Source organism: Puma concolor, chromosome B3 (assembly GCF_028749965.1).
Source record: "Puma concolor isolate L17-30 chromosome B3, mPumCon1.1.hap2, whole genome shotgun sequence".
NCBI lineage: Eukaryota > Metazoa > Chordata > Mammalia > Carnivora > Felidae > Puma > Puma concolor.
Genome location: NC_141672.1, coordinates 2,005,660 through 2,024,171, shown reverse-complemented (window position 1 = coordinate 2,024,171; position 18,512 = coordinate 2,005,660). Strand labels below are relative to the sequence as shown.

General features: G+C 62.3%; 1 protein-coding gene across 26 annotated transcripts in view; it reads right to left on the bottom strand.

Moving 5' to 3' along the window:
- Nucleotides 1–954: 954 nt before the first annotated feature.
- The window catches only part of AHNAK2 (AHNAK nucleoprotein 2), a 34,832-nt gene continuing 17,274 nt past the window's right edge, over nt 955–18,512 (bottom strand). For 2 of the 26 annotated variants that reach the window (XM_086708603.1, XM_086708606.1), the window contains exon 8: nt 955–18,243. In XM_086708603.1, coding sequence (XP_086564729.1) covers nt 1,489–18,243 — 16,755 coding nt within the window. In that variant the 3' untranslated portion in view covers nt 955–1,488. The remainder of the gene's footprint in view (nt 18,244–18,512) is intronic. The other 24 variants (XM_086708620.1, XM_086708631.1, XM_086708622.1 and 21 more) reach the window with 24 other exon arrangements.

The window sequence follows — 18,512 nt, the reverse complement described above, 5'->3', positions numbered from 1 at the left end:
GGCCCCGTCGGGAGACTCTGCGGCCCCTCCCGCCTCCGGCGCCAGGGCCCCGGGGCCTCGGGTCTTGACCCCAGCTTCAGGGGAGGCGAGACCCCCGTGGGGTCAGGCAGACCCCTGCGTGCGGGGTCCCCAGGAGGGCCGCACGCACCGTGTCTGCAGGACGGATGGGAGAGGGAGGCTGCCGGCGCCTGGACGGTGGGCTGGCCTCACTGGACTTTTGGGACAAAGACCCCACCGACCTCCTTCTCCGTCCTCATTCGTGAACTGCCCAGAGTCCTCGTGCCCACTTGCCAGAGCATTTCACGTCCCCTGACTCGGGTGGCTCGCCCAGCCCGCCACAGGGAAAGGCCCGTGTGTGCGGGGGCGAGGGGGAGCGCCCCAGCCCCGCCCCTCCCTGCCAGGGCAGCACCGCGCGGGGGGGCTCCCAGCCCAGCTCTTCGCTGCTGCACCCTCCCCTCAGCCCGAGAGCAGCCCTTCCTCTCAGGGGGCGAGGTGGCGGGTCTCCGGGGGCCAGCAGGGGCAAGGAGGGAGGGGAGAGCGGGCGGGTGCCCTGGGCCCAGGACGAGCGCCGCGGGCAGCGGAGGCGGGTGGAGAGCTGACACGGGGGTGGGGGACCCTGGAGCCTCAGTCTGCTGCCCCCCCATGTGTTCCCCGTGGCTGCTGGGAAGGAGGTGAAGGAAGGCCTCCCAGACGGCCTGTCACAGCCAACTGCCCTGCTCTGTCCCTGTCCTTCCCGCCGAGCAGTGGCAGCGTGGCCACACTGAGCTCCCGGCCTGCGCCTCCTTCCTTTCGGTCTCTCACAGCCGCTGACTCGAGAAGGATCTGACGGACACGCGGGTAAGCGAAGGTCTGCTCTAACATCCCCCCGAACTCTCTCCCACGGCAACTCGGCCCAGACTGGTTCTGGGCGTGCGTGGGGAGTGCGAGCGGAACACAAGACCTCGCAGCCAGTGCTGTGGGTGCATCCTGTCCTTTATTGCCCATCTGGGGACAGCCAGGGAGCTTCCGCGGGAGGCCTGGTGGCAGCGTGTGCGCGAAGGGGCTCGGGGACCGCGCGGGGCCGTGCAGGCACGGACGGGTGCCCCCTCGGCTGGCTCACCCGCCCGCAGCCACCTCCCTCCGCCCCGCGTGCGTGTGTCGCATGTCGTCCCCAAGCTCGCCTGGGTGAGGCCGGGAGTGAGCTCGTGACAGGCAAGCAGGTGGGGGGGGGGGGGGGCTTCCTGGAAGGCGCCAGACTCCACCTGAGACGGGGCAGGACCAGACAGGGGCCACAGGACAGCGAAACTACTTCTACACCCTCCGCGGCCCCGCTACCCCGGGGGTCCCCACGGGGCTCCCGCCCCGGAGAGCCACGTCCGTCCGGGCACCGCCGCCCTGCGCCTCAGTCCCGTGGGCCGCGGGACGGGAGCACCGTACGCGGCGGGGCCTCTGCCTCGGGATTTCGTTTGGGCGCCCGTCCTCCGGGGAAGGGTCTCCCCTGCCCGGCCCTCATTCGCTGCCGGGCCTGGGCTCCGGGGCCCGGCTGGCGGCTCCGTCCCCCTCCAGCAGGATCAGCTCGGTTCTCGCCGCGGAGGCCACCATCGCCCCGGAGCCCGCGGCCTCTGCCGACCCCCCCTCTTCCTGCTCCTCGGGGGAGAAGCTTTCTCGGGCGTCAAAGAAGGTGCCTGCCTCTTCCTGGAGGTGCTGCTCGGCCGGACCCGCCTCCGCCTCCGCGCTCTTGCTTTTCTTGGTGGGAGACGAGGAGAAGCCCAACCTGGGCAATCGAAACCAGCCCGCTCTCTCCTGCGGGTACGGCGGCCGCGCCTCGGGCTGCGTCTGGACCGGAGCGGGTGTCGGGGCTTCGGCCTGGGGGTCAGTGCTGGCCTCGGCGACAGAGGAAGAAAACCCGATGCTGGGGAGCCAAAACCGGAACAGGCCGGAGGACCTTTTACCTTGCGCTTTCGCTCTGGGGGCCCCGTCCTCCCGGCCCTCTTGTGGCGGGAACTCGAGAATTTCCGCGGGCTCCTCGTCAGAACAGCTGTCTGCAGGCCCATGGCCAGAATGGAGGTCAGAAGAGCAGGCTGGCATTCCCGGCACGTCTCCATCGGGAGAGAGAATTTCAAAGGGCTCTCCGGTGTCAGGCTGCGGGTCTCCAGAAACAGGTCCTGCTCCTGGGGCTGGCTGGTGAAGGCGCCCTCTTGGCCCAGGGTCCGCAGTCACCGCGTGTGCCTGCGACCGAGCGGTGGGCTCAGGGACCCTCCCCTTTAGTAAGGAGAACCCGTAGGAAGGCGTTTGGGCCTCTGACGCAGGGACCTCTGACTCCCGCACGATCCGGGCAGGAAGAGCCTGGGGCTCCGAGAGCTCCGTGTACATGGCTGTCACCGTGCTTTGTACGGTGACCTGCCTGCTCTCGGCCTCCGCGCTCTGAATGTGCACCCTGACCTTACAGATGGGGGCGGCTTCTGAGGAGACGGCCTCGGGCGCCTTCAGGACGCCGGCGTCCCGGGCGCCGGGGCTTTGCCCGAGCAGGGCGGTGTCAGGATGGCTCTGTGGGGACGGCAGCTCTCTGACACGGGGCACGAAAACGTCAGCCTCCGCGCTGGGGGCTGGGAAGCTGAACCTCGGAACCTTTAACTTGGGGAACTGGACAGTGAGCACAGAGTCCTCCCAGACTTGACCCACGTTGACCACGGAAACCTGGGACGGCACGTCGGTACTGGAGGCCCTCAGTCTGAGGGGGCCTTCGGGCTGGGGAGGCGGCTCCTCAGGGCCCCCGGCCGGGCCCTGCGCTGCTGCTGTCCCAGCAAGGGGGCGCTGGCCTGCTTCTCCTGGAGGCCCGTGGGGCTCTGCGAGTGTCCCGCACACCCGGAGGGGCAGGGAGCCTGCGCCTGGCCGGACCCTGACCTCGGGAGTGGACGTGCCGGCAGCAGGGGCCTGAAGGTCTAGATTCCTCTGCGGAACGTCCGTGTGAGAAGCTTCGATGCCAGTGGCTCCCACGTCGGCACCGGCCTCCAGGGGCCGCGGGCACTTAGTCGTCTCCTCCTCGGACTCAGGAACAGGGACACCCTGACTCCGGACTGTGGTCGGTGCCTGTCCCTCCCCTGGTGCACTGGTGGCAGGCGCGGGCCCCTGAGCCCCCAGCCCTGCAGACCCAGGCCTCTCCTTGGAGGGGCGCCTGAAGCTGGGCAGACGCAGCGCGGGCATTCTAAACCAGCTCTCCCTGGGGCCGGCCGGGGTGACTCCCGCTGGCGCCTCCCGCGCTGGGCTCCCCTCCGTGGGGGAGGCGGCATCTGGGGTTGTCCGGGACGGCTGCAGGGGGACCTCTGTTGAGGGGGCCATCACCTCCCCACAAAGCTGGCTTTGCGAGCTGTCCCCGAGACCGTGCTCTCTGCTGCTGTCTCCAAGGGACGGGCCACGGGTGGACAGGCTCGCCTCCGGCGGGGCCTCGGCGGGTCTGAGCGCATCTTCGACGAAGCCGGCACCGGGAGCGTGGGCCTGTGTGGGGTGGAGGGTCACGTCCGCTCCTTCTGGGGGCCCAGCTGCTGCACCTGCACCCCCGCCCCCGCCACTTCCGCCGGCCCCTCCTGTGGAAGCCGTCATTGTGGGAGGTGAGACCTTCAGTAGGGCGAGGGTGGGTGCTCTGACCACCCCCTTCTCTCCCTCCTGCCCAAGACTCACATCCTCACCTGCTGCTGCTGGTGGCAGGGAAACCCCCGGTGGCGGGGCGGCTCCAGGGGCTGCTTTGGACTCCGCCCCCTTTTTGGGGGACCAGCGGAAAGAGGGAAGCTTGACTCTTGGTGCTCTCACAGGACCACCCCTCCCCTCAGGCTCCGCGTCTCCGGCTGGGGCTTCCCCTCCAGCCACTGCTGATGTCCCCACGGTGCCCACATGTCCCTCTGCCACCGTGGACACAGAGACTCCTGCGGACGCCAACTGACTGCCTGGCAAGGGGAACCCCGTGGCTTCCCTGGCCGAGGAGTGCGGTCCCCACTCAGGGAGGGGAGGGGACAGGGCGGGGACACCCTCGGCAGCTCCGGGCTCCGCCATGCCAGCTGCTGATTGGGGGGATGACACTTGGAACTTTGGTCGATGAAATTTAGGAAAAGTCACGCAGCCATAAGATTCAGGAAATACGGTGTGCACTGGGCCACTGTGGCCATCAGGCCGGGACAGCAGAATATTCTCGCTGGATGGGGAGTCCACGGCACCGGCCACGCTGGGCAACTGAGACTCCGCCTGGGACCCAGACAGGCCTACATAGGGCAGCTCGGGAGAGGCAGGGTCACGGGGGATGGTCACCTGGTACTTTGTAAGTGTGACGTCCTCACCCGGAATGAGGCTAGAGGAATCCCCACGGGGACCACTGAGCCAGCCGGGCCGGGACTCCGGCAGGGAAGTTTCAGAAGTACTGGACAGCCCCGGGGACCCGCCATGCGCAGACTCGCTCGGAGGCGAACGCATGGCAACATCTCCTCCAAAAGCTAAGAACACTTTAGGCGATTTCCCAGGTGGAGAAAAGACTTTGGGGAGTTTAAAATGGGATTTTTTGCTTTTGCTTCGACTTCCATCTTTCCCAATTGAGAGACCTACGTCACCTTTGACTGTGACGGCATCCTCACCACGAGCACGTACGACGGGATGCATGGGGCCAGAAGAAGGACTGAGGTCAACATCTTTGGCAATTCCCTCAACAGGTGGAGAGACCAGAGAGGACTTACTACTGGGGTGACCAGAAGAAGAAATGTTGATTTTAGGAACCTTCAACTTGCTTCCTTTAGAAAACAGTTCCAGGTTCCGAGAGGACATATCCACATCTGACTTAGTCCTGGGAGACCGGGCGTCCACGTCCACGCTGGGCAGGGTCACATCCATGTCGGGGGCGCTCAACTCCCCTCCGGCGGTCTTCACGTCCAATTTAGGGCCCTTGATGTCCACCTGGGGCGCCTTAAAGTCCACTTTGGGCATCTTCACGCTGGGCATGTGCACCTTGGGCACGTGCCCTTTGAGTCCGGCTCCTGCCGAGGGTTCCTGGGGCTCCCCCTCGGGCATTTCGATCTCCAGGAGCTTGTCGGCTACGATGGCAGTCTTGAGTTCTAGGTCAGCAGACGGCAGCTCAACGGAAACATCACTGGACTTGACCTCAGCTTCCATGGAGGGCAGGGACGCTTCCGCCTGGATCTTGGGCAGGGACACGTCCACCGCAGCCTCCAAGGACTTGCTTGGCGCTGAAGCACCGAGGGACGGCATCTTGAACTTGGGCATTTTGAACATGCTGTCTCTAGTGGTCACCTCCTTGTCTCCCAGGGTAACGTCACCCTCCAACTTGGCCGTGGGTGCCTGGACGTCCACCTCTGCGCTGGGCAGAATCGCATCCACATCGGGCGCGCTCACATCCCCTTTGGGGCCCTTCAGATCCACCTTGGGTCCCTTGATGTCCACTTTGGGGGCCTTGATGTCCACCTGGGGCGCCTTAAAGTCCACTTTGGGCATCTTCATGCTGAGCATGTGCACCTTGGGCAGGTGCCCTTTGACTCCGGCTCCTGCCGAGGGTTCCTGGAGCTCCCCTTCAGGGATTTGGCCTTCTGGAAGCTTCATGCCCACCATGGCAGTCTTGACCTCTAGGTCGGCAGATGGCAGCTCAACGGTCACATCCCTGGTCTTGACCTCAGCTTCCATGGAGGGCAGGGACGCTTCCGCCTGGATCTTGGGCAGGGACACGTCCACCGCGGCCTCCAAGGACTTGCTTGGCGCCGAGGCACCGAAGGATGGCATCTTGCACTTGGGCATCTTGAACTTGCTGTCTCTAGCGGTCACCTCCTTGTCTCCCAGGGTAACGTCACCCTCCAACTTGGCCGTGGGTGCCTGGACGTCCATCTCCACACTGGACAGGGTCACATCCACGTCAGGGGTGCTCACCTCCCCTTTGGGTCCTTTGATGTCCACCTTGGGCCCCTTGATCTCCACCTGGGGGGCTTTGATGTCCACTTTGGGCATCTTGATGCTGGGCATGTGCACCTTGGGCAGGTGCCCTTTGAACCCGGCTCCTGCTGAGGGCTCCTGGAGCTCTCCCTCGGGCACCTGAACATCAGGGAGCTTCTGGCCCACCGTGGAAGTCTTGAGTTCTAGGTCAGCAGATGGCAGCTCAACGGTCACATCACTGGTCTTGACCTCAGCTTCCATGGAAGGCAGGGACACTTCCGCCTGGATCTTGGGCACGGAAACGTCCACCGCGGCCTCCAAGGACTTGCTTGGCGCTGAGGCACCGAACGAAGGCATCTTGAACTTGGGCATTTTGAACTTGCTGTCTCTAGCGGCCACCTCCTTGTCTCCCAGGGTAACGTCACCCTCCAACTTGGCGGTGGGTCCCTGGACGTCCATCTGCACACTGGGCAGGGTCACTTCCACGTCAGGGGCGCTCACCTCCCCTTTGGGGCCCTTCAGGTCCACCTTGGGTCCCTTGATGTCCAACTTGGGCGCCTTGATGTCCACCTGGGGCGCCTTAAAGTCCACTTTGGGCATCTTCATGCTGGGCATGTGCACCTTGGGCAGGTGCCCTTTGACTCCGGCTCCTGCCGAGGGTTCCTGGAGCTCCCCTTCAGGGATTTGGCCTTCTGGAAGCTTCATGCCCACCATGGCAGTCTTGACCTCTAGGTCGGCAGATGGCAGCTCAACGGTCACATCCCTGGTCTTGACCTCAGCTTCCATGGAGGGCAGGGACGCTTCCGCCTGGATCTTGGGCAGGGACACGTCCACCGCGGCCTCCAAGGACTTGCTTGGCGCCGAGGCACCGAAGGATGGCATCTTGAACTTGGGCATCTTGAACTTGCTGTCTCTAGCGGTCACCTCCTTGTCTCCCAGGGTAACGTCACCCTCCAACTTGGCCGTGGGTGCCTGGACGTCCACGTCTGCGCTGGGCAGTGTCACATCCACGTCGGGCGCACTCACCTCCCCTTTTGGGCCCTTCAGGTCCACCTTGGGCCCTTTGATGTCCACCTGGGGGGCCTTCATGTCGAACTTGGGCGCCTTGATGTCCACCTGGGGCGCCTTAAAGTCCACTTTGGGCATCTTCATGCTGGGCACGTGCACCTTGGGCAGGTGCCCTTTGACTCCGGCTCCTGCCGAGGGTTCCTGGAGCTCCCCTTCAGGGATTTGGCCTTCTGGAAGCTTCATGCCCACCATGGCAGTCTTGACCTCTAGGTCGGCAGATGGCAGCTCAACGGTCACATCCCTGGTCTTGACCTCAGCTTCCATGGAGGGCAGGGACGCTTCCGCCTGGATCTTGGGCAGGGACACGTCCACCGCGGCCTCCAAGGACTTGCTTGGCGCCGAGGCACCGAAGGATGGCATCTTGAACTTGGGCATTTTGAACTTGCTGTCTCTAGCGGTCACCTCCTTGTCTCCCAGGGTAACGTCACCCTCCAACTTGGTGGTGGGTGCCTGGACGTCCATCTCCACACTGGGCAGGGTCACATCCACGTCAGGGGTGCTCACCTCCCCTTTGGGTCCTTTGATGTCCACCTTGGGCCCCTTGATCTCCACCTGGGGGGCTTTGATGTCCACTTTGGGCATCTTGATGCTGGGCATGTGCACCTTGGGCAGGTGCCCTTTGAACCCGGCTCCTGCTGAGGGCTCCTGGAGCTCTCCCTCGGGCACCTGAACATCAGGGAGCTTCTGGCCCACCGTGGAAGTCTTGAGTTCTAGGTCAGCAGATGGCAGCTCAACGGTCACATCACTGGTCTTGACCTCAGCTTCCATGGAAGGCAGGGACACTTCCGCCTGGATCTTGGGCACGGAAACGTCCACCGCGGCCTCCAAGGACTTGCTTGGCGCTGAGGCACCGAACGAAGGCATCTTGAACTTGGGCATTTTGAACTTGCTGTCTCTAGCGGCCACCTCCTTGTCTCCCAGGGTAACGTCACCCTCCAACTTGGCGGTGGGTCCCTGGACGTCCATCTGCACACTGGGCAGGGTCACTTCCACGTCAGGGGCGCTCACCTCCCCTTTGGGGCCCTTCAGGTCCACCTTGGGTCCCTTGATGTCCAACTTGGGCGCCTTGATGTCCACCTGGGGCGCCTTAAAGTCCACTTTGGGCATCTTCATGCTGGGCATGTGCACTTTGGGCAGGTGCCCTTTGACTCCGGCTCCTGCCGAGGGTTCCTGGAGCTCCCCTTCAGGGATTTGGCCTTCTGGAAGCTTCATGCCCACCATGGCAGTCTTGACCTCTAGGTCGGCAGATGGCAGCTCAACGGTCACATCCCTGGTCTTGACCTCAGCTTCCATGGAGGGCAGGGACGCTTCCGCCTGGATCTTGGGCAGGGACACGTCCACCGCGGCCTCCAAGGACTTGCTTGGCGCCGAGGCACCGAAGGATGGCATCTTGAACTTGGGCATCTTGAACTTGCTGTCTCTAGCGGTCACCTCCTTGTCTCCCAGGGTAACGTCACCCTCCAACTTGGCCGTGGGTGCCTGGACGTCCACGTCTGCGCTGGGCAGTGTCACATCCACGTCGGGCGCACTCACCTCCCCTTTTGGGCCCTTCAGGTCCACCTTGGGCCCTTTGATGTCCACCTGGGGGGCCTTCATGTCGAACTTGGGCGCCTTGATGTCCACCTGGGGCGCCTTAAAGTCCACTTTGGGCATCTTCATGCTGGGCACGTGCACCTTGGGCAGGTGCCCTTTGACTCCGGCTCCTGCCGAGGGTTCCTGGAGCTCCCCTTCAGGGATTTGGCCTTCTGGAAGCTTCATGCCCACCATGGCAGTCTTGACCTCTAGGTCGGCAGATGGCAGCTCAACGGTCACATCCCTGGTCTTGACCTCAGCTTCCATGGAGGGCAGGGACGCTTCCGCCTGGATCTTGGGCAGGGACACGTCCACCGCGGCCTCCAAGGACTTGCTTGGCGCCGAGGCACCGAAGGATGGCATCTTGAACTTGGGCATTTTGAACTTGCTGTCTCTAGCGGTCACCTCCTTGTCTCCCAGGGTAACGTCACCCTCCAACTTGGTGGTGGGTGCCTGGACGTCCATCTCCACACTGGGCAGGGTCACATCCACGTCAGGGGTGCTCACCTCCCCTTTGGGTCCTTTGATGTCCACCTTGGGCCCCTTGATCTCCACCTGGGGGGCTTTGATGTCCACTTTGGGCATCTTGATGCTGGGCATGTGCACCTTGGGCAGGTGCCCTTTGAACCCGGCTCCTGCTGAGGGCTCCTGGAGCTCTCCCTCGGGCACCTGAACATCAGGGAGCTTCTGGCCCACCGTGGAAGTCTTGAGTTCTAGGTCAGCAGTTGGCAGCTCAACGGTCACATCACTGGTCTTGACCTCAGCTTCCATGGAAGGCAGGGACACTTCCGCCTGGATCTTGGGCACGGAAACGTCCACCGCGGCCTCCAAGGACTTGCTTGGCGCTGAGGCACCGAACGAAGGCATCTTGAACTTGGGCATTTTGAACTTGCTGTCTCTAGCGGCCACCTCCTTGTCTCCCAGGGTAACGTCACCCTCCAACTTGGCGGTGGGTCCCTGGACGTCCATCTGCACACTGGGCAGGGTCACTTCCACGTCAGGGGCGCTCACCTCCCCTTTGGGGCCCTTCAGGTCCACCTTGGGTCCCTTGATGTCCAACTTGGGCGCCTTGATGTCCACCTGGGGCGCCTTAAAGTCCACTTTGGGCATCTTCATGCTGGGCATGTGCACCTTGGGCAGGTGCCCTTTGACTCCGGCTCCTGCCGAGGGTTCCTGGAGCTCCCCTTCAGGGATTTGGCCTTCTGGAAGCTTCATGCCCACCATGGCAGTCTTGACCTCTAGGTCGGCAGATGGCAGCTCAACGGTCACATCCCTGGTCTTGACCTCAGCTTCCATGGAGGGCAGGGACGCTTCCGCCTGGATCTTGGGCAGGGACACGTCCACCGCGGCCTCCAAGGACTTGCTTGGCGCCGAGGCACCGAAGGATGGCATCTTGAACTTGGGCATCTTGAACTTGCTGTCTCTAGCGGTCACCTCCTTGTCTCCCAGGGTAACGTCACCCTCCAACTTGGCCGTGGGTGCCTGGACGTCCACGTCTGCGCTGGGCAGTGTCACATCCACGTCGGGCGCACTCACCTCCCCTTTTGGGCCCTTCAGGTCCACCTTGGGCCCTTTGATGTCCACCTGGGGGGCCTTCATGTCGAACTTGGGCGCCTTGATGTCCACCTGGGGCGCCTTAAAGTCCACTTTGGGCATCTTCATGCTGGGCACGTGCACCTTGGGCAGGTGCCCTTTGACTCCGGCTCCTGCCGAGGGTTCCTGGAGCTCCCCTTCAGGGATTTGGCCTTCTGGAAGCTTCATGCCCACCATGGCAGTCTTGACCTCTAGGTCGGCAGATGGCAGCTCAACGGTCACATCCCTGGTCTTGACCTCAGCTTCCATGGAGGGCAGGGACGCTTCCGCCTGGATCTTGGGCAGGGACACGTCCACCGCGGCCTCCAAGGACTTGCTTGGCGCCGAGGCACCGAAGGATGGCATCTTGAACTTGGGCATTTTGAACTTGCTGTCTCTAGCGGTCACCTCCTTGTCTCCCAGGGTAACGTCACCCTCCAACTTGGTGGTGGGTGCCTGGACGTCCATCTCCACACTGGGCAGGGTCACATCCACGTCAGGGGTGCTCACCTCCCCTTTGGGTCCTTTGATGTCCACCTTGGGCCCCTTGATCTCCACCTGGGGGGCTTTGATGTCCACTTTGGGCATCTTGATGCTGGGCATGTGCACCTTGGGCAGGTGCCCTTTGAACCCGGCTCCTGCTGAGGGCTCCTGGAGCTCTCCCTCGGGCACCTGAACATCAGGGAGCTTCTGGCCCACCGTGGAAGTCTTGAGTTCTAGGTCAGCAGTTGGCAGCTCAACGGTCACATCACTGGTCTTGACCTCAGCTTCCATGGAAGGCAGGGACACTTCCGCCTGGATCTTGGGCACGGAAACGTCCACCGCGGCCTCCAAGGACTTGCTTGGCGCTGAGGCACCGAACGAAGGCATCTTGAACTTGGGCATTTTGAACTTGCTGTCTCTAGCGGCCACCTCCTTGTCTCCCAGGGTAACGTCACCCTCCAACTTGGCGGTGGGTCCCTGGACGTCCATCTGCACACTGGGCAGGGTCACTTCCACGTCAGGGGCGCTCACCTCCCCTTTGGGGCCCTTCAGGTCCACCTTGGGTCCCTTGATGTCCAACTTGGGCGCCTTGATGTCCACCTGGGGCGCCTTAAAGTCCACTTTGGGCATCTTCATGCTGGGCATGTGCACCTTGGGCAGGTGCCCTTTGACTCCGGCTCCTGCCGAGGGTTCCTGGAGCTCCCCTTCAGGGATTTGGCCTTCTGGAAGCTTCATGCCCACCATGGCAGTCTTGACCTCTAGGTCGGCAGATGGCAGCTCAACGGTCACATCCCTGGTCTTGACCTCAGCTTCCATGGAGGGCAGGGACGCTTCCGCCTGGATCTTGGGCAGGGACACGTCCACCGCGGCCTCCAAGGACTTGCTTGGCGCCGAGGCACCGAAGGATGGCATCTTGAACTTGGGCATCTTGAACTTGCTGTCTCTAGCGGTCACCTCCTTGTCTCCCAGGGTAACGTCACCCTCCAACTTGGCCGTGGGTGCCTGGACGTCCACGTCTGCGCTGGGCAGTGTCACATCCACGTCGGGCGCACTCACCTCCCCTTTTGGGCCCTTCAGGTCCACCTTGGGCCCTTTGATGTCCACCTGGGGGGCCTTCATGTCGAACTTGGGCGCCTTGATGTCCACCTGGGGCGCCTTAAAGTCCACTTTGGGCATCTTCATGCTGGGCACGTGCACCTTGGGCAGGTGCCCTTTGACTCCGGCTCCTGCCGAGGGTTCCTGGAGCTCCCCTTCAGGGATTTGGCCTTCTGGAAGCTTCATGCCCACCATGGCAGTCTTGACCTCTAGGTCGGCAGATGGCAGCTCAACGGTCACATCCCTGGTCTTGACCTCAGCTTCCATGGAGGGCAGGGACGCTTCCGCCTGGATCTTGGGCAGGGACACGTCCACCGCGGCCTCCAAGGACTTGCTTGGCGCCGAGGCACCGAAGGATGGCATCTTGAACTTGGGCATTTTGAACTTGCTGTCTCTAGCGGTCACCTCCTTGTCTCCCAGGGTAACGTCACCCTCCAACTTGGTGGTGGGTGCCTGGACGTCCATCTCCACACTGGGCAGGGTCACATCCACGTCAGGGGTGCTCACCTCCCCTTTGGGTCCTTTGATGTCCACCTTGGGCCCCTTGATCTCCACCTGGGGGGCTTTGATGTCCACTTTGGGCATCTTGATGCTGGGCATGTGCACCTTGGGCAGGTGCCCTTTGAACCCGGCTCCTGCTGAGGGCTCCTGGAGCTCTCCCTCGGGCACCTGAACATCAGGGAGCTTCTGGCCCACCGTGGAAGTCTTGAGTTCTAGGTCAGCAGTTGGCAGCTCAACGGTCACATCACTGGTCTTGACCTCAGCTTCCATGGAAGGCAGGGACACTTCCGCCTGGATCTTGGGCACGGAAACGTCCACCGCGGCCTCCAAGGACTTGCTTGGCGCTGAGGCACCGAACGAAGGCATCTTGAACTTGGGCATTTTGAACTTGCTGTCTCTAGCGGCCACCTCCTTGTCTCCCAGGGTAACGTCACCCTCCAACTTGGCGGTGGGTCCCTGGACGTCCATCTGCACACTGGGCAGGGTCACTTCCACGTCAGGGGCGCTCACCTCCCCTTTGGGGCCCTTCAGGTCCACCTTGGGTCCCTTGATGTCCAACTTGGGCGCCTTGATGTCCACCTGGGGCGCCTTAAAGTCCACTTTGGGCATCTTCATGCTGGGCATGTGCACCTTGGGCAGGTGCCCTTTGACTCCGGCTCCTGCCGAGGGTTCCTGGAGCTCCCCTTCAGGGATTTGGCCTTCTGGAAGCTTCATGCCCACCATGGCAGTCTTGACCTCTAGGTCGGCAGATGGCAGCTCAACGGTCACATCCCTGGTCTTGACCTCAGCTTCCATGGAGGGCAGGGACGCTTCCGCCTGGATCTTGGGCAGGGACACGTCCACCGCGGCCTCCAAGGACTTGCTTGGCGCCGAGGCACCGAAGGATGGCATCTTGAACTTGGGCATCTTGAACTTGCTGTCTCTAGCGGTCACCTCCTTGTCTCCCAGGGTAACGTCACCCTCCAACTTGGCCGTGGGTGCCTGGACGTCCACGTCTGCGCTGGGCAGTGTCACATCCACGTCGGGCGCACTCACCTCCCCTTTTGGGCCCTTCAGGTCCACCTTGGGCCCTTTGATGTCCACCTGGGGGGCCTTCATGTCGAACTTGGGCGCCTTGATGTCCACCTGGGGCGCCTTAAAGTCCACTTTGGGCATCTTCATGCTGGGCATGTGCACCTTGGGCAGGTGCCCTTTGACTCCGGCTCCTGCCGAGGGTTCCTGGAGCTCCCCTTCAGGGATTTGGCCTTCTGGAAGCTTCATGCCCACCATGGCAGTCTTGACCTCTAGGTCGGCAGATGGCAGCTCAACGGTCACATCCCTGGTCTTGACCTCAGCTTCCATGGAGGGCAGGGACGCTTCCGCCTGGATCTTGGGCAGGGACACGTCCACCGCGGCCTCCAAGGACTTGCTTGGCGCCGAGGCACCGAAGGATGGCATCTTGAACTTGGGCATTTTGAACTTGCTGTCTCTAGCGGTCACCTCCTTGTCTCCCAGGGTAACGTCACCCTCCAACTTGGTGGTGGGTGCCTGGACGTCCATCTCCACACTGGGCAGGGTCACATCCACGTCAGGGGTGCTCACCTCCCCTTTGGGTCCTTTGATGTCCACCTTGGGCCCCTTGATCTCCACCTGGGGGGCTTTGATGTCCACTTTGGGCATCTTGATGCTGGGCATGTGCACCTTGGGCAGGTGCCCTTTGAACCCGGCTCCTGCTGAGGGCTCCTGGAGCTCTCCCTCGGGCACCTGAACATCAGGGAGCTTCTGGCCCACCGTGGAAGTCTTGAGTTCTAGGTCAGCAGTTGGCAGCTCAACGGTCACATCACTGGTCTTGACCTCAGCTTCCATGGAAGGCAGGGACACTTCCGCCTGGATCTTGGGCACGGAAACGTCCACCGCGGCCTCCAAGGACTTGCTTGGCGCTGAGGCACCGAACGAAGGCATCTTGAACTTGGGCATTTTGAACTTGCTGTCTCTAGCGGCCACCTCCTTGTCTCCCAGGGTAACGTCACCCTCCAACTTGGCGGTGGGTCCCTGGACGTCCATCTGCACACTGGGCAGGGTCACTTCCACGTCAGGGGCGCTCACCTCCCCTTTGGGGCCCTTCAGGTCCACCTTGGGTCCCTTGATGTCCAACTTGGGCGCCTTGATGTCCACCTGGGGCGCCTTAAAGTCCACTTTGGGCATCTTCATGCTGGGCATGTGCACCTTGGGCAGGTGCCCTTTGACTCCGGCTCCTGCCGAGGGTTCCTGGAGCTCCCCTTCAGGGATTTGGCCTTCTGGAAGCTTCATGCCCACCATGGCAGTCTTGACCTCTAGGTCGGCAGATGGCAGCTCAACGGTCACATCCCTGGTCTTGACCTCAGCTTCCATGGAGGGCAGGGACGCTTCCGCCTGGATCTTGGGCAGGGACACGTCCACCGCGGCCTCCAAGGACTTGCTTGGCGCCGAGGCACCGAAGGATGGCATCTTGAACTTGGGCATCTTGAACTTGCTGTCTCTAGCGGTCACCTCCTTGTCTCCCAGGGTAACGTCACCCTCCAACTTGGCCGTGGGTGCCTGGACGTCCACGTCTGCGCTGGGCAGTGTCACATCCACGTCGGGCGCACTCACCTCCCCTTTTGGGCCCTTCAGGTCCACCTTGGGCCCTTTGATGTCCACCTGGGGGGCCTTCATGTCGAACTTGGGCGCCTTGATGTCCACCTGGGGCGCCTTAAAGTCCACTTTGGGCATCTTCATGCTGGGCACGTGCACCTTGGGCAGGTGCCCTTTGACTCCGGCTCCTGCCGAGGGTTCCTGGAGCTCCCCTTCAGGGATTTGGCCTTCTGGAAGCTTCATGCCCACCATGGCAGTCTTGACCTCTAGGTCGGCAGATGGCAGCTCAACGGTCACATCCCTGGTCTTGACCTCAGCTTCCATGGAGGGCAGGGACGCTTCCGCCTGGATCTTGGGCAGGGACACGTCCACCGCGGCCTCCAAGGACTTGCTTGGCGCCGAGGCACCGAAGGATGGCATCTTGAACTTGGGCATTTTGAACTTGCTGTCTCTAGCGGTCACCTCCTTGTCTCCCAGGGTAACGTCACCCTCCAACTTGGTGGTGGGTGCCTGGACGTCCATCTCCACACTGGGCAGGGTCACATCCACGTCAGGGGTGCTCACCTCCCCTTTGGGTCCTTTGATGTCCACCTTGGGCCCCTTGATCTCCACCTGGGGGGCTTTGATGTCCACTTTGGGCATCTTGATGCTGGGCATGTGCACCTTGGGCAGGTGCCCTTTGAACCCGGCTCCTGCTGAGGGCTCCTGGAGCTCTCCCTCGGGCACCTGAACATCAGGGAGCTTCTGGCCCACCGTGGAAGTCTTGAGTTCTAGGTCAGCAGTTGGCAGCTCAACGGTCACATCACTGGTCTTGACCTCAGCTTCCATGGAAGGCAGGGACACTTCCGCCTGGATCTTGGGCACGGAAACGTCCACCGCGGCCTCCAAGGACTTGCTTGGCGCTGAGGCACCGAACGAAGGCATCTTGAACTTGGGCATTTTGAACTTGCTGTCTCTAGCGGCCACCTCCTTGTCTCCCAGGGTAACGTCACCCTCCAACTTGGCGGTGGGTCCCTGGACGTCCATCTGCACACTGGGCAGGGTCACTTCCACGTCAGGGGCGCTCACCTCCCCTTTGGGGCCCTTCAGGTCCACCTTGGGTCCCTTGATGTCCAACTTGGGCGCCTTGATGTCCACCTGGGGCGCCTTAAAGTCCACTTTGGGCATCTTCATGCTGGGCATGTGCACCTTGGGCAGGTGCCCTTTGACTCCGGCTCCTGCCGAGGGTTCCTGGAGCTCCCCTTCAGGGATTTGGCCTTCTGGAAGCTTCATGCCCACCATGGCAGTCTTGACCTCTAGGTCGGCAGATGGCAGCTCAACGGTCACATCCCTGGTCTTGACCTCAGCTTCCATGGAGGGCAGGGACGCTTCCGCCTGGATCTTGGTCAGGGACACGTCCACCGCGGCCTCCAAGGACTTGCTTGGCGCCGAGGCACCGAAGGATGGCATCTTGAACTTGGGCATCTTGAACTTGCTGTCTCTAGCGGTCACCTCCTTGTCTCCCAGGGTAACGTCACCCTCCAACTTGGCCGTGGGTGCCTGGACGTCCACGTCTGCACTGGGCAGTGTCACATCCACGTCGGGCGCACTCACCTCCCCTTTTGGGCCCTTCAGGTCCACCTTGGGCCCTTTGATGTCCACCTGGGGGGCCTTCATGTCGAACTTGGGCGCCTTGATGTCCACCTGGGGCGCCTTAAAGTCCACTTTGGGCATCTTCATGCTGGGCATGTGCACCTTGGGCAGGTGCCCTTTGACTCCGGCTCCTGCCGAGGGTTCCTGGAGCTCCCCTTCAGGGATTTGGCCTTCTGGAAGCTTCATGCCCACCATGGCAGTCTTGACCTCTAGGTCGGCAGATGGCAGCTCAACGGTCACATCCCTGGTCTTGACCTCAGCTTCCATGGAGGGCAGGGACGCTTCCGCCTGGATCTTGGGCAGGGACACGTCCACCGCGGCCTCCAAGGACTTGCTTGGCGCCGAGGCACCGAAGGATGGCATCTTGAACTTGGGCATTTTGAACTTGCTGTCTCTAGCGGTCACCTCCTTGTCTCCCAGGGTAACGTCACCCTCCAACTTGGTGGTGGGTGCCTGGACGTCCATCTCCACACTGGGCAGGGTCACATCCACGTCAGGGGTGCTCACCTCCCCTTTGGGTCCTTTGATGTCCACCTTGGGCCCCTTGATCTCCACCTGGGGGGCTTTGATGTCCACTTTGGGCATCTTGATGCTGGGCATGTGCACCTTGGGCAGGTGCCCTTTGAACCCGGCTCCTGCTGAGGGCTCCTGGAGCTCTCCCTCGGGCACCTGAACATCAGGGAGCTTCTGGCCCACCGTGGAAGTCTTGAGTTCTAGGTCAGCAGATGGCAGCTCAACGGTCACATCACTGGTCTTGACCTCAGCTTCCATGGAAGGCAGGGACACTTCCGCCTGGATCTTGGGCACGGAAACGTCCACCGCGGCCTCCAAGGACTTGCTTGGCGCTGAGGCACCGAACGAAGGCATCTTGAACTTGGGCATTTTGAACTTGCTGTCTCTAGCGGCCACCTCCTTGTCTCCCAGGGTAACGTCACCCTCCAACTTGGCAGTGGGTCCCTGGACGTCCATCTGCACACTGGGCAGGGTCACTTCCACGTCAGGGGCGCTCACCTCCCCTTTGGGGCCCTTCAGGTCCACCTTGGGTCCCTTGATGTCCAACTTGGGCGCCTTGATGTCCACCTGGGGCGCCTTAAAGTCCACTTTGGGCATCTTCATGCTGGGCATGTGCACCTTGGGCAGGTGCCCTTTGACTCCGGCTCCTGCCGAGGGTTCCTGGAGCTCCCCTTCAGGGATTTGGCCTTCTGGAAGCTTCATGCCCACCATGGCAGTCTTGACCTCTAGGTCGGCAGATGGCAGCTCAACGGTCACATCCCTGGTCTTGACCTCAGCTTCCATGGAGGGCAGGGACGCTTCCGCCTGGATCTTGGGCAGGGACACGTCCACCGCGGCCTCCAAGGACTTGCTTGGCGCCGAGGCACCGAAGGATGGCATCTTGAACTTGGGCATCTTGAACTTGCTGTCTCTAGCGGTCACCTCCTTGTCTCCCAGGGTAACGTCACCCTCCAACTTGGCCATGGGTGCCTGGACGTCCACGTCTGCGCTGGGCAGTGTCACATCCACGTCGGGCGCACTCACCTCCCCTTTTGGGCCCTTCAGGTCCACCTTGGGCCCTTTGATGTCCACCTGGGGGGCCTTCATGTCGAACTTGGGCGCCTTGATGTCCACCTGGGGCGCCTTAAAGTCCACTTTGGGCATCTTCATGCTGGGCACGTGCACCTTGGGCAGGTGCCCTTTGACTCCGGCTCCTGCCGAGGGTTCCTGGAGCTCCCCTTCAGGGATTTGGCCTTCTGGAAGCTTCATGCCCACCATGGCAGTCTTGACCTCTAGGTCGGCAGATGGCAGCTCAACGGTCACATCCCTGGTCTTGACCTCAGCTTCCATGGAGGGCAGGGATGCTTCCGCCTGGATCTTGGGCAGGGACACGTCCACCGCGGCCTCCAAGGACTTGCTTGGCGCCGAGGCACCGAAGGATGGCATCTTGAACTTGGGCATTTTGAACTTGCTGTCTCTAGCGGTCACCTCCTTGTCTCCCAGGGTAATGTCACCCTCCAACTTGGCGGTGGGTGCCTGGACGTCCACGTCTGCGCTCGGTAGCGTCACATCCACGTCTGGCATGCTCACCTCCCCTTTGGTGCCCT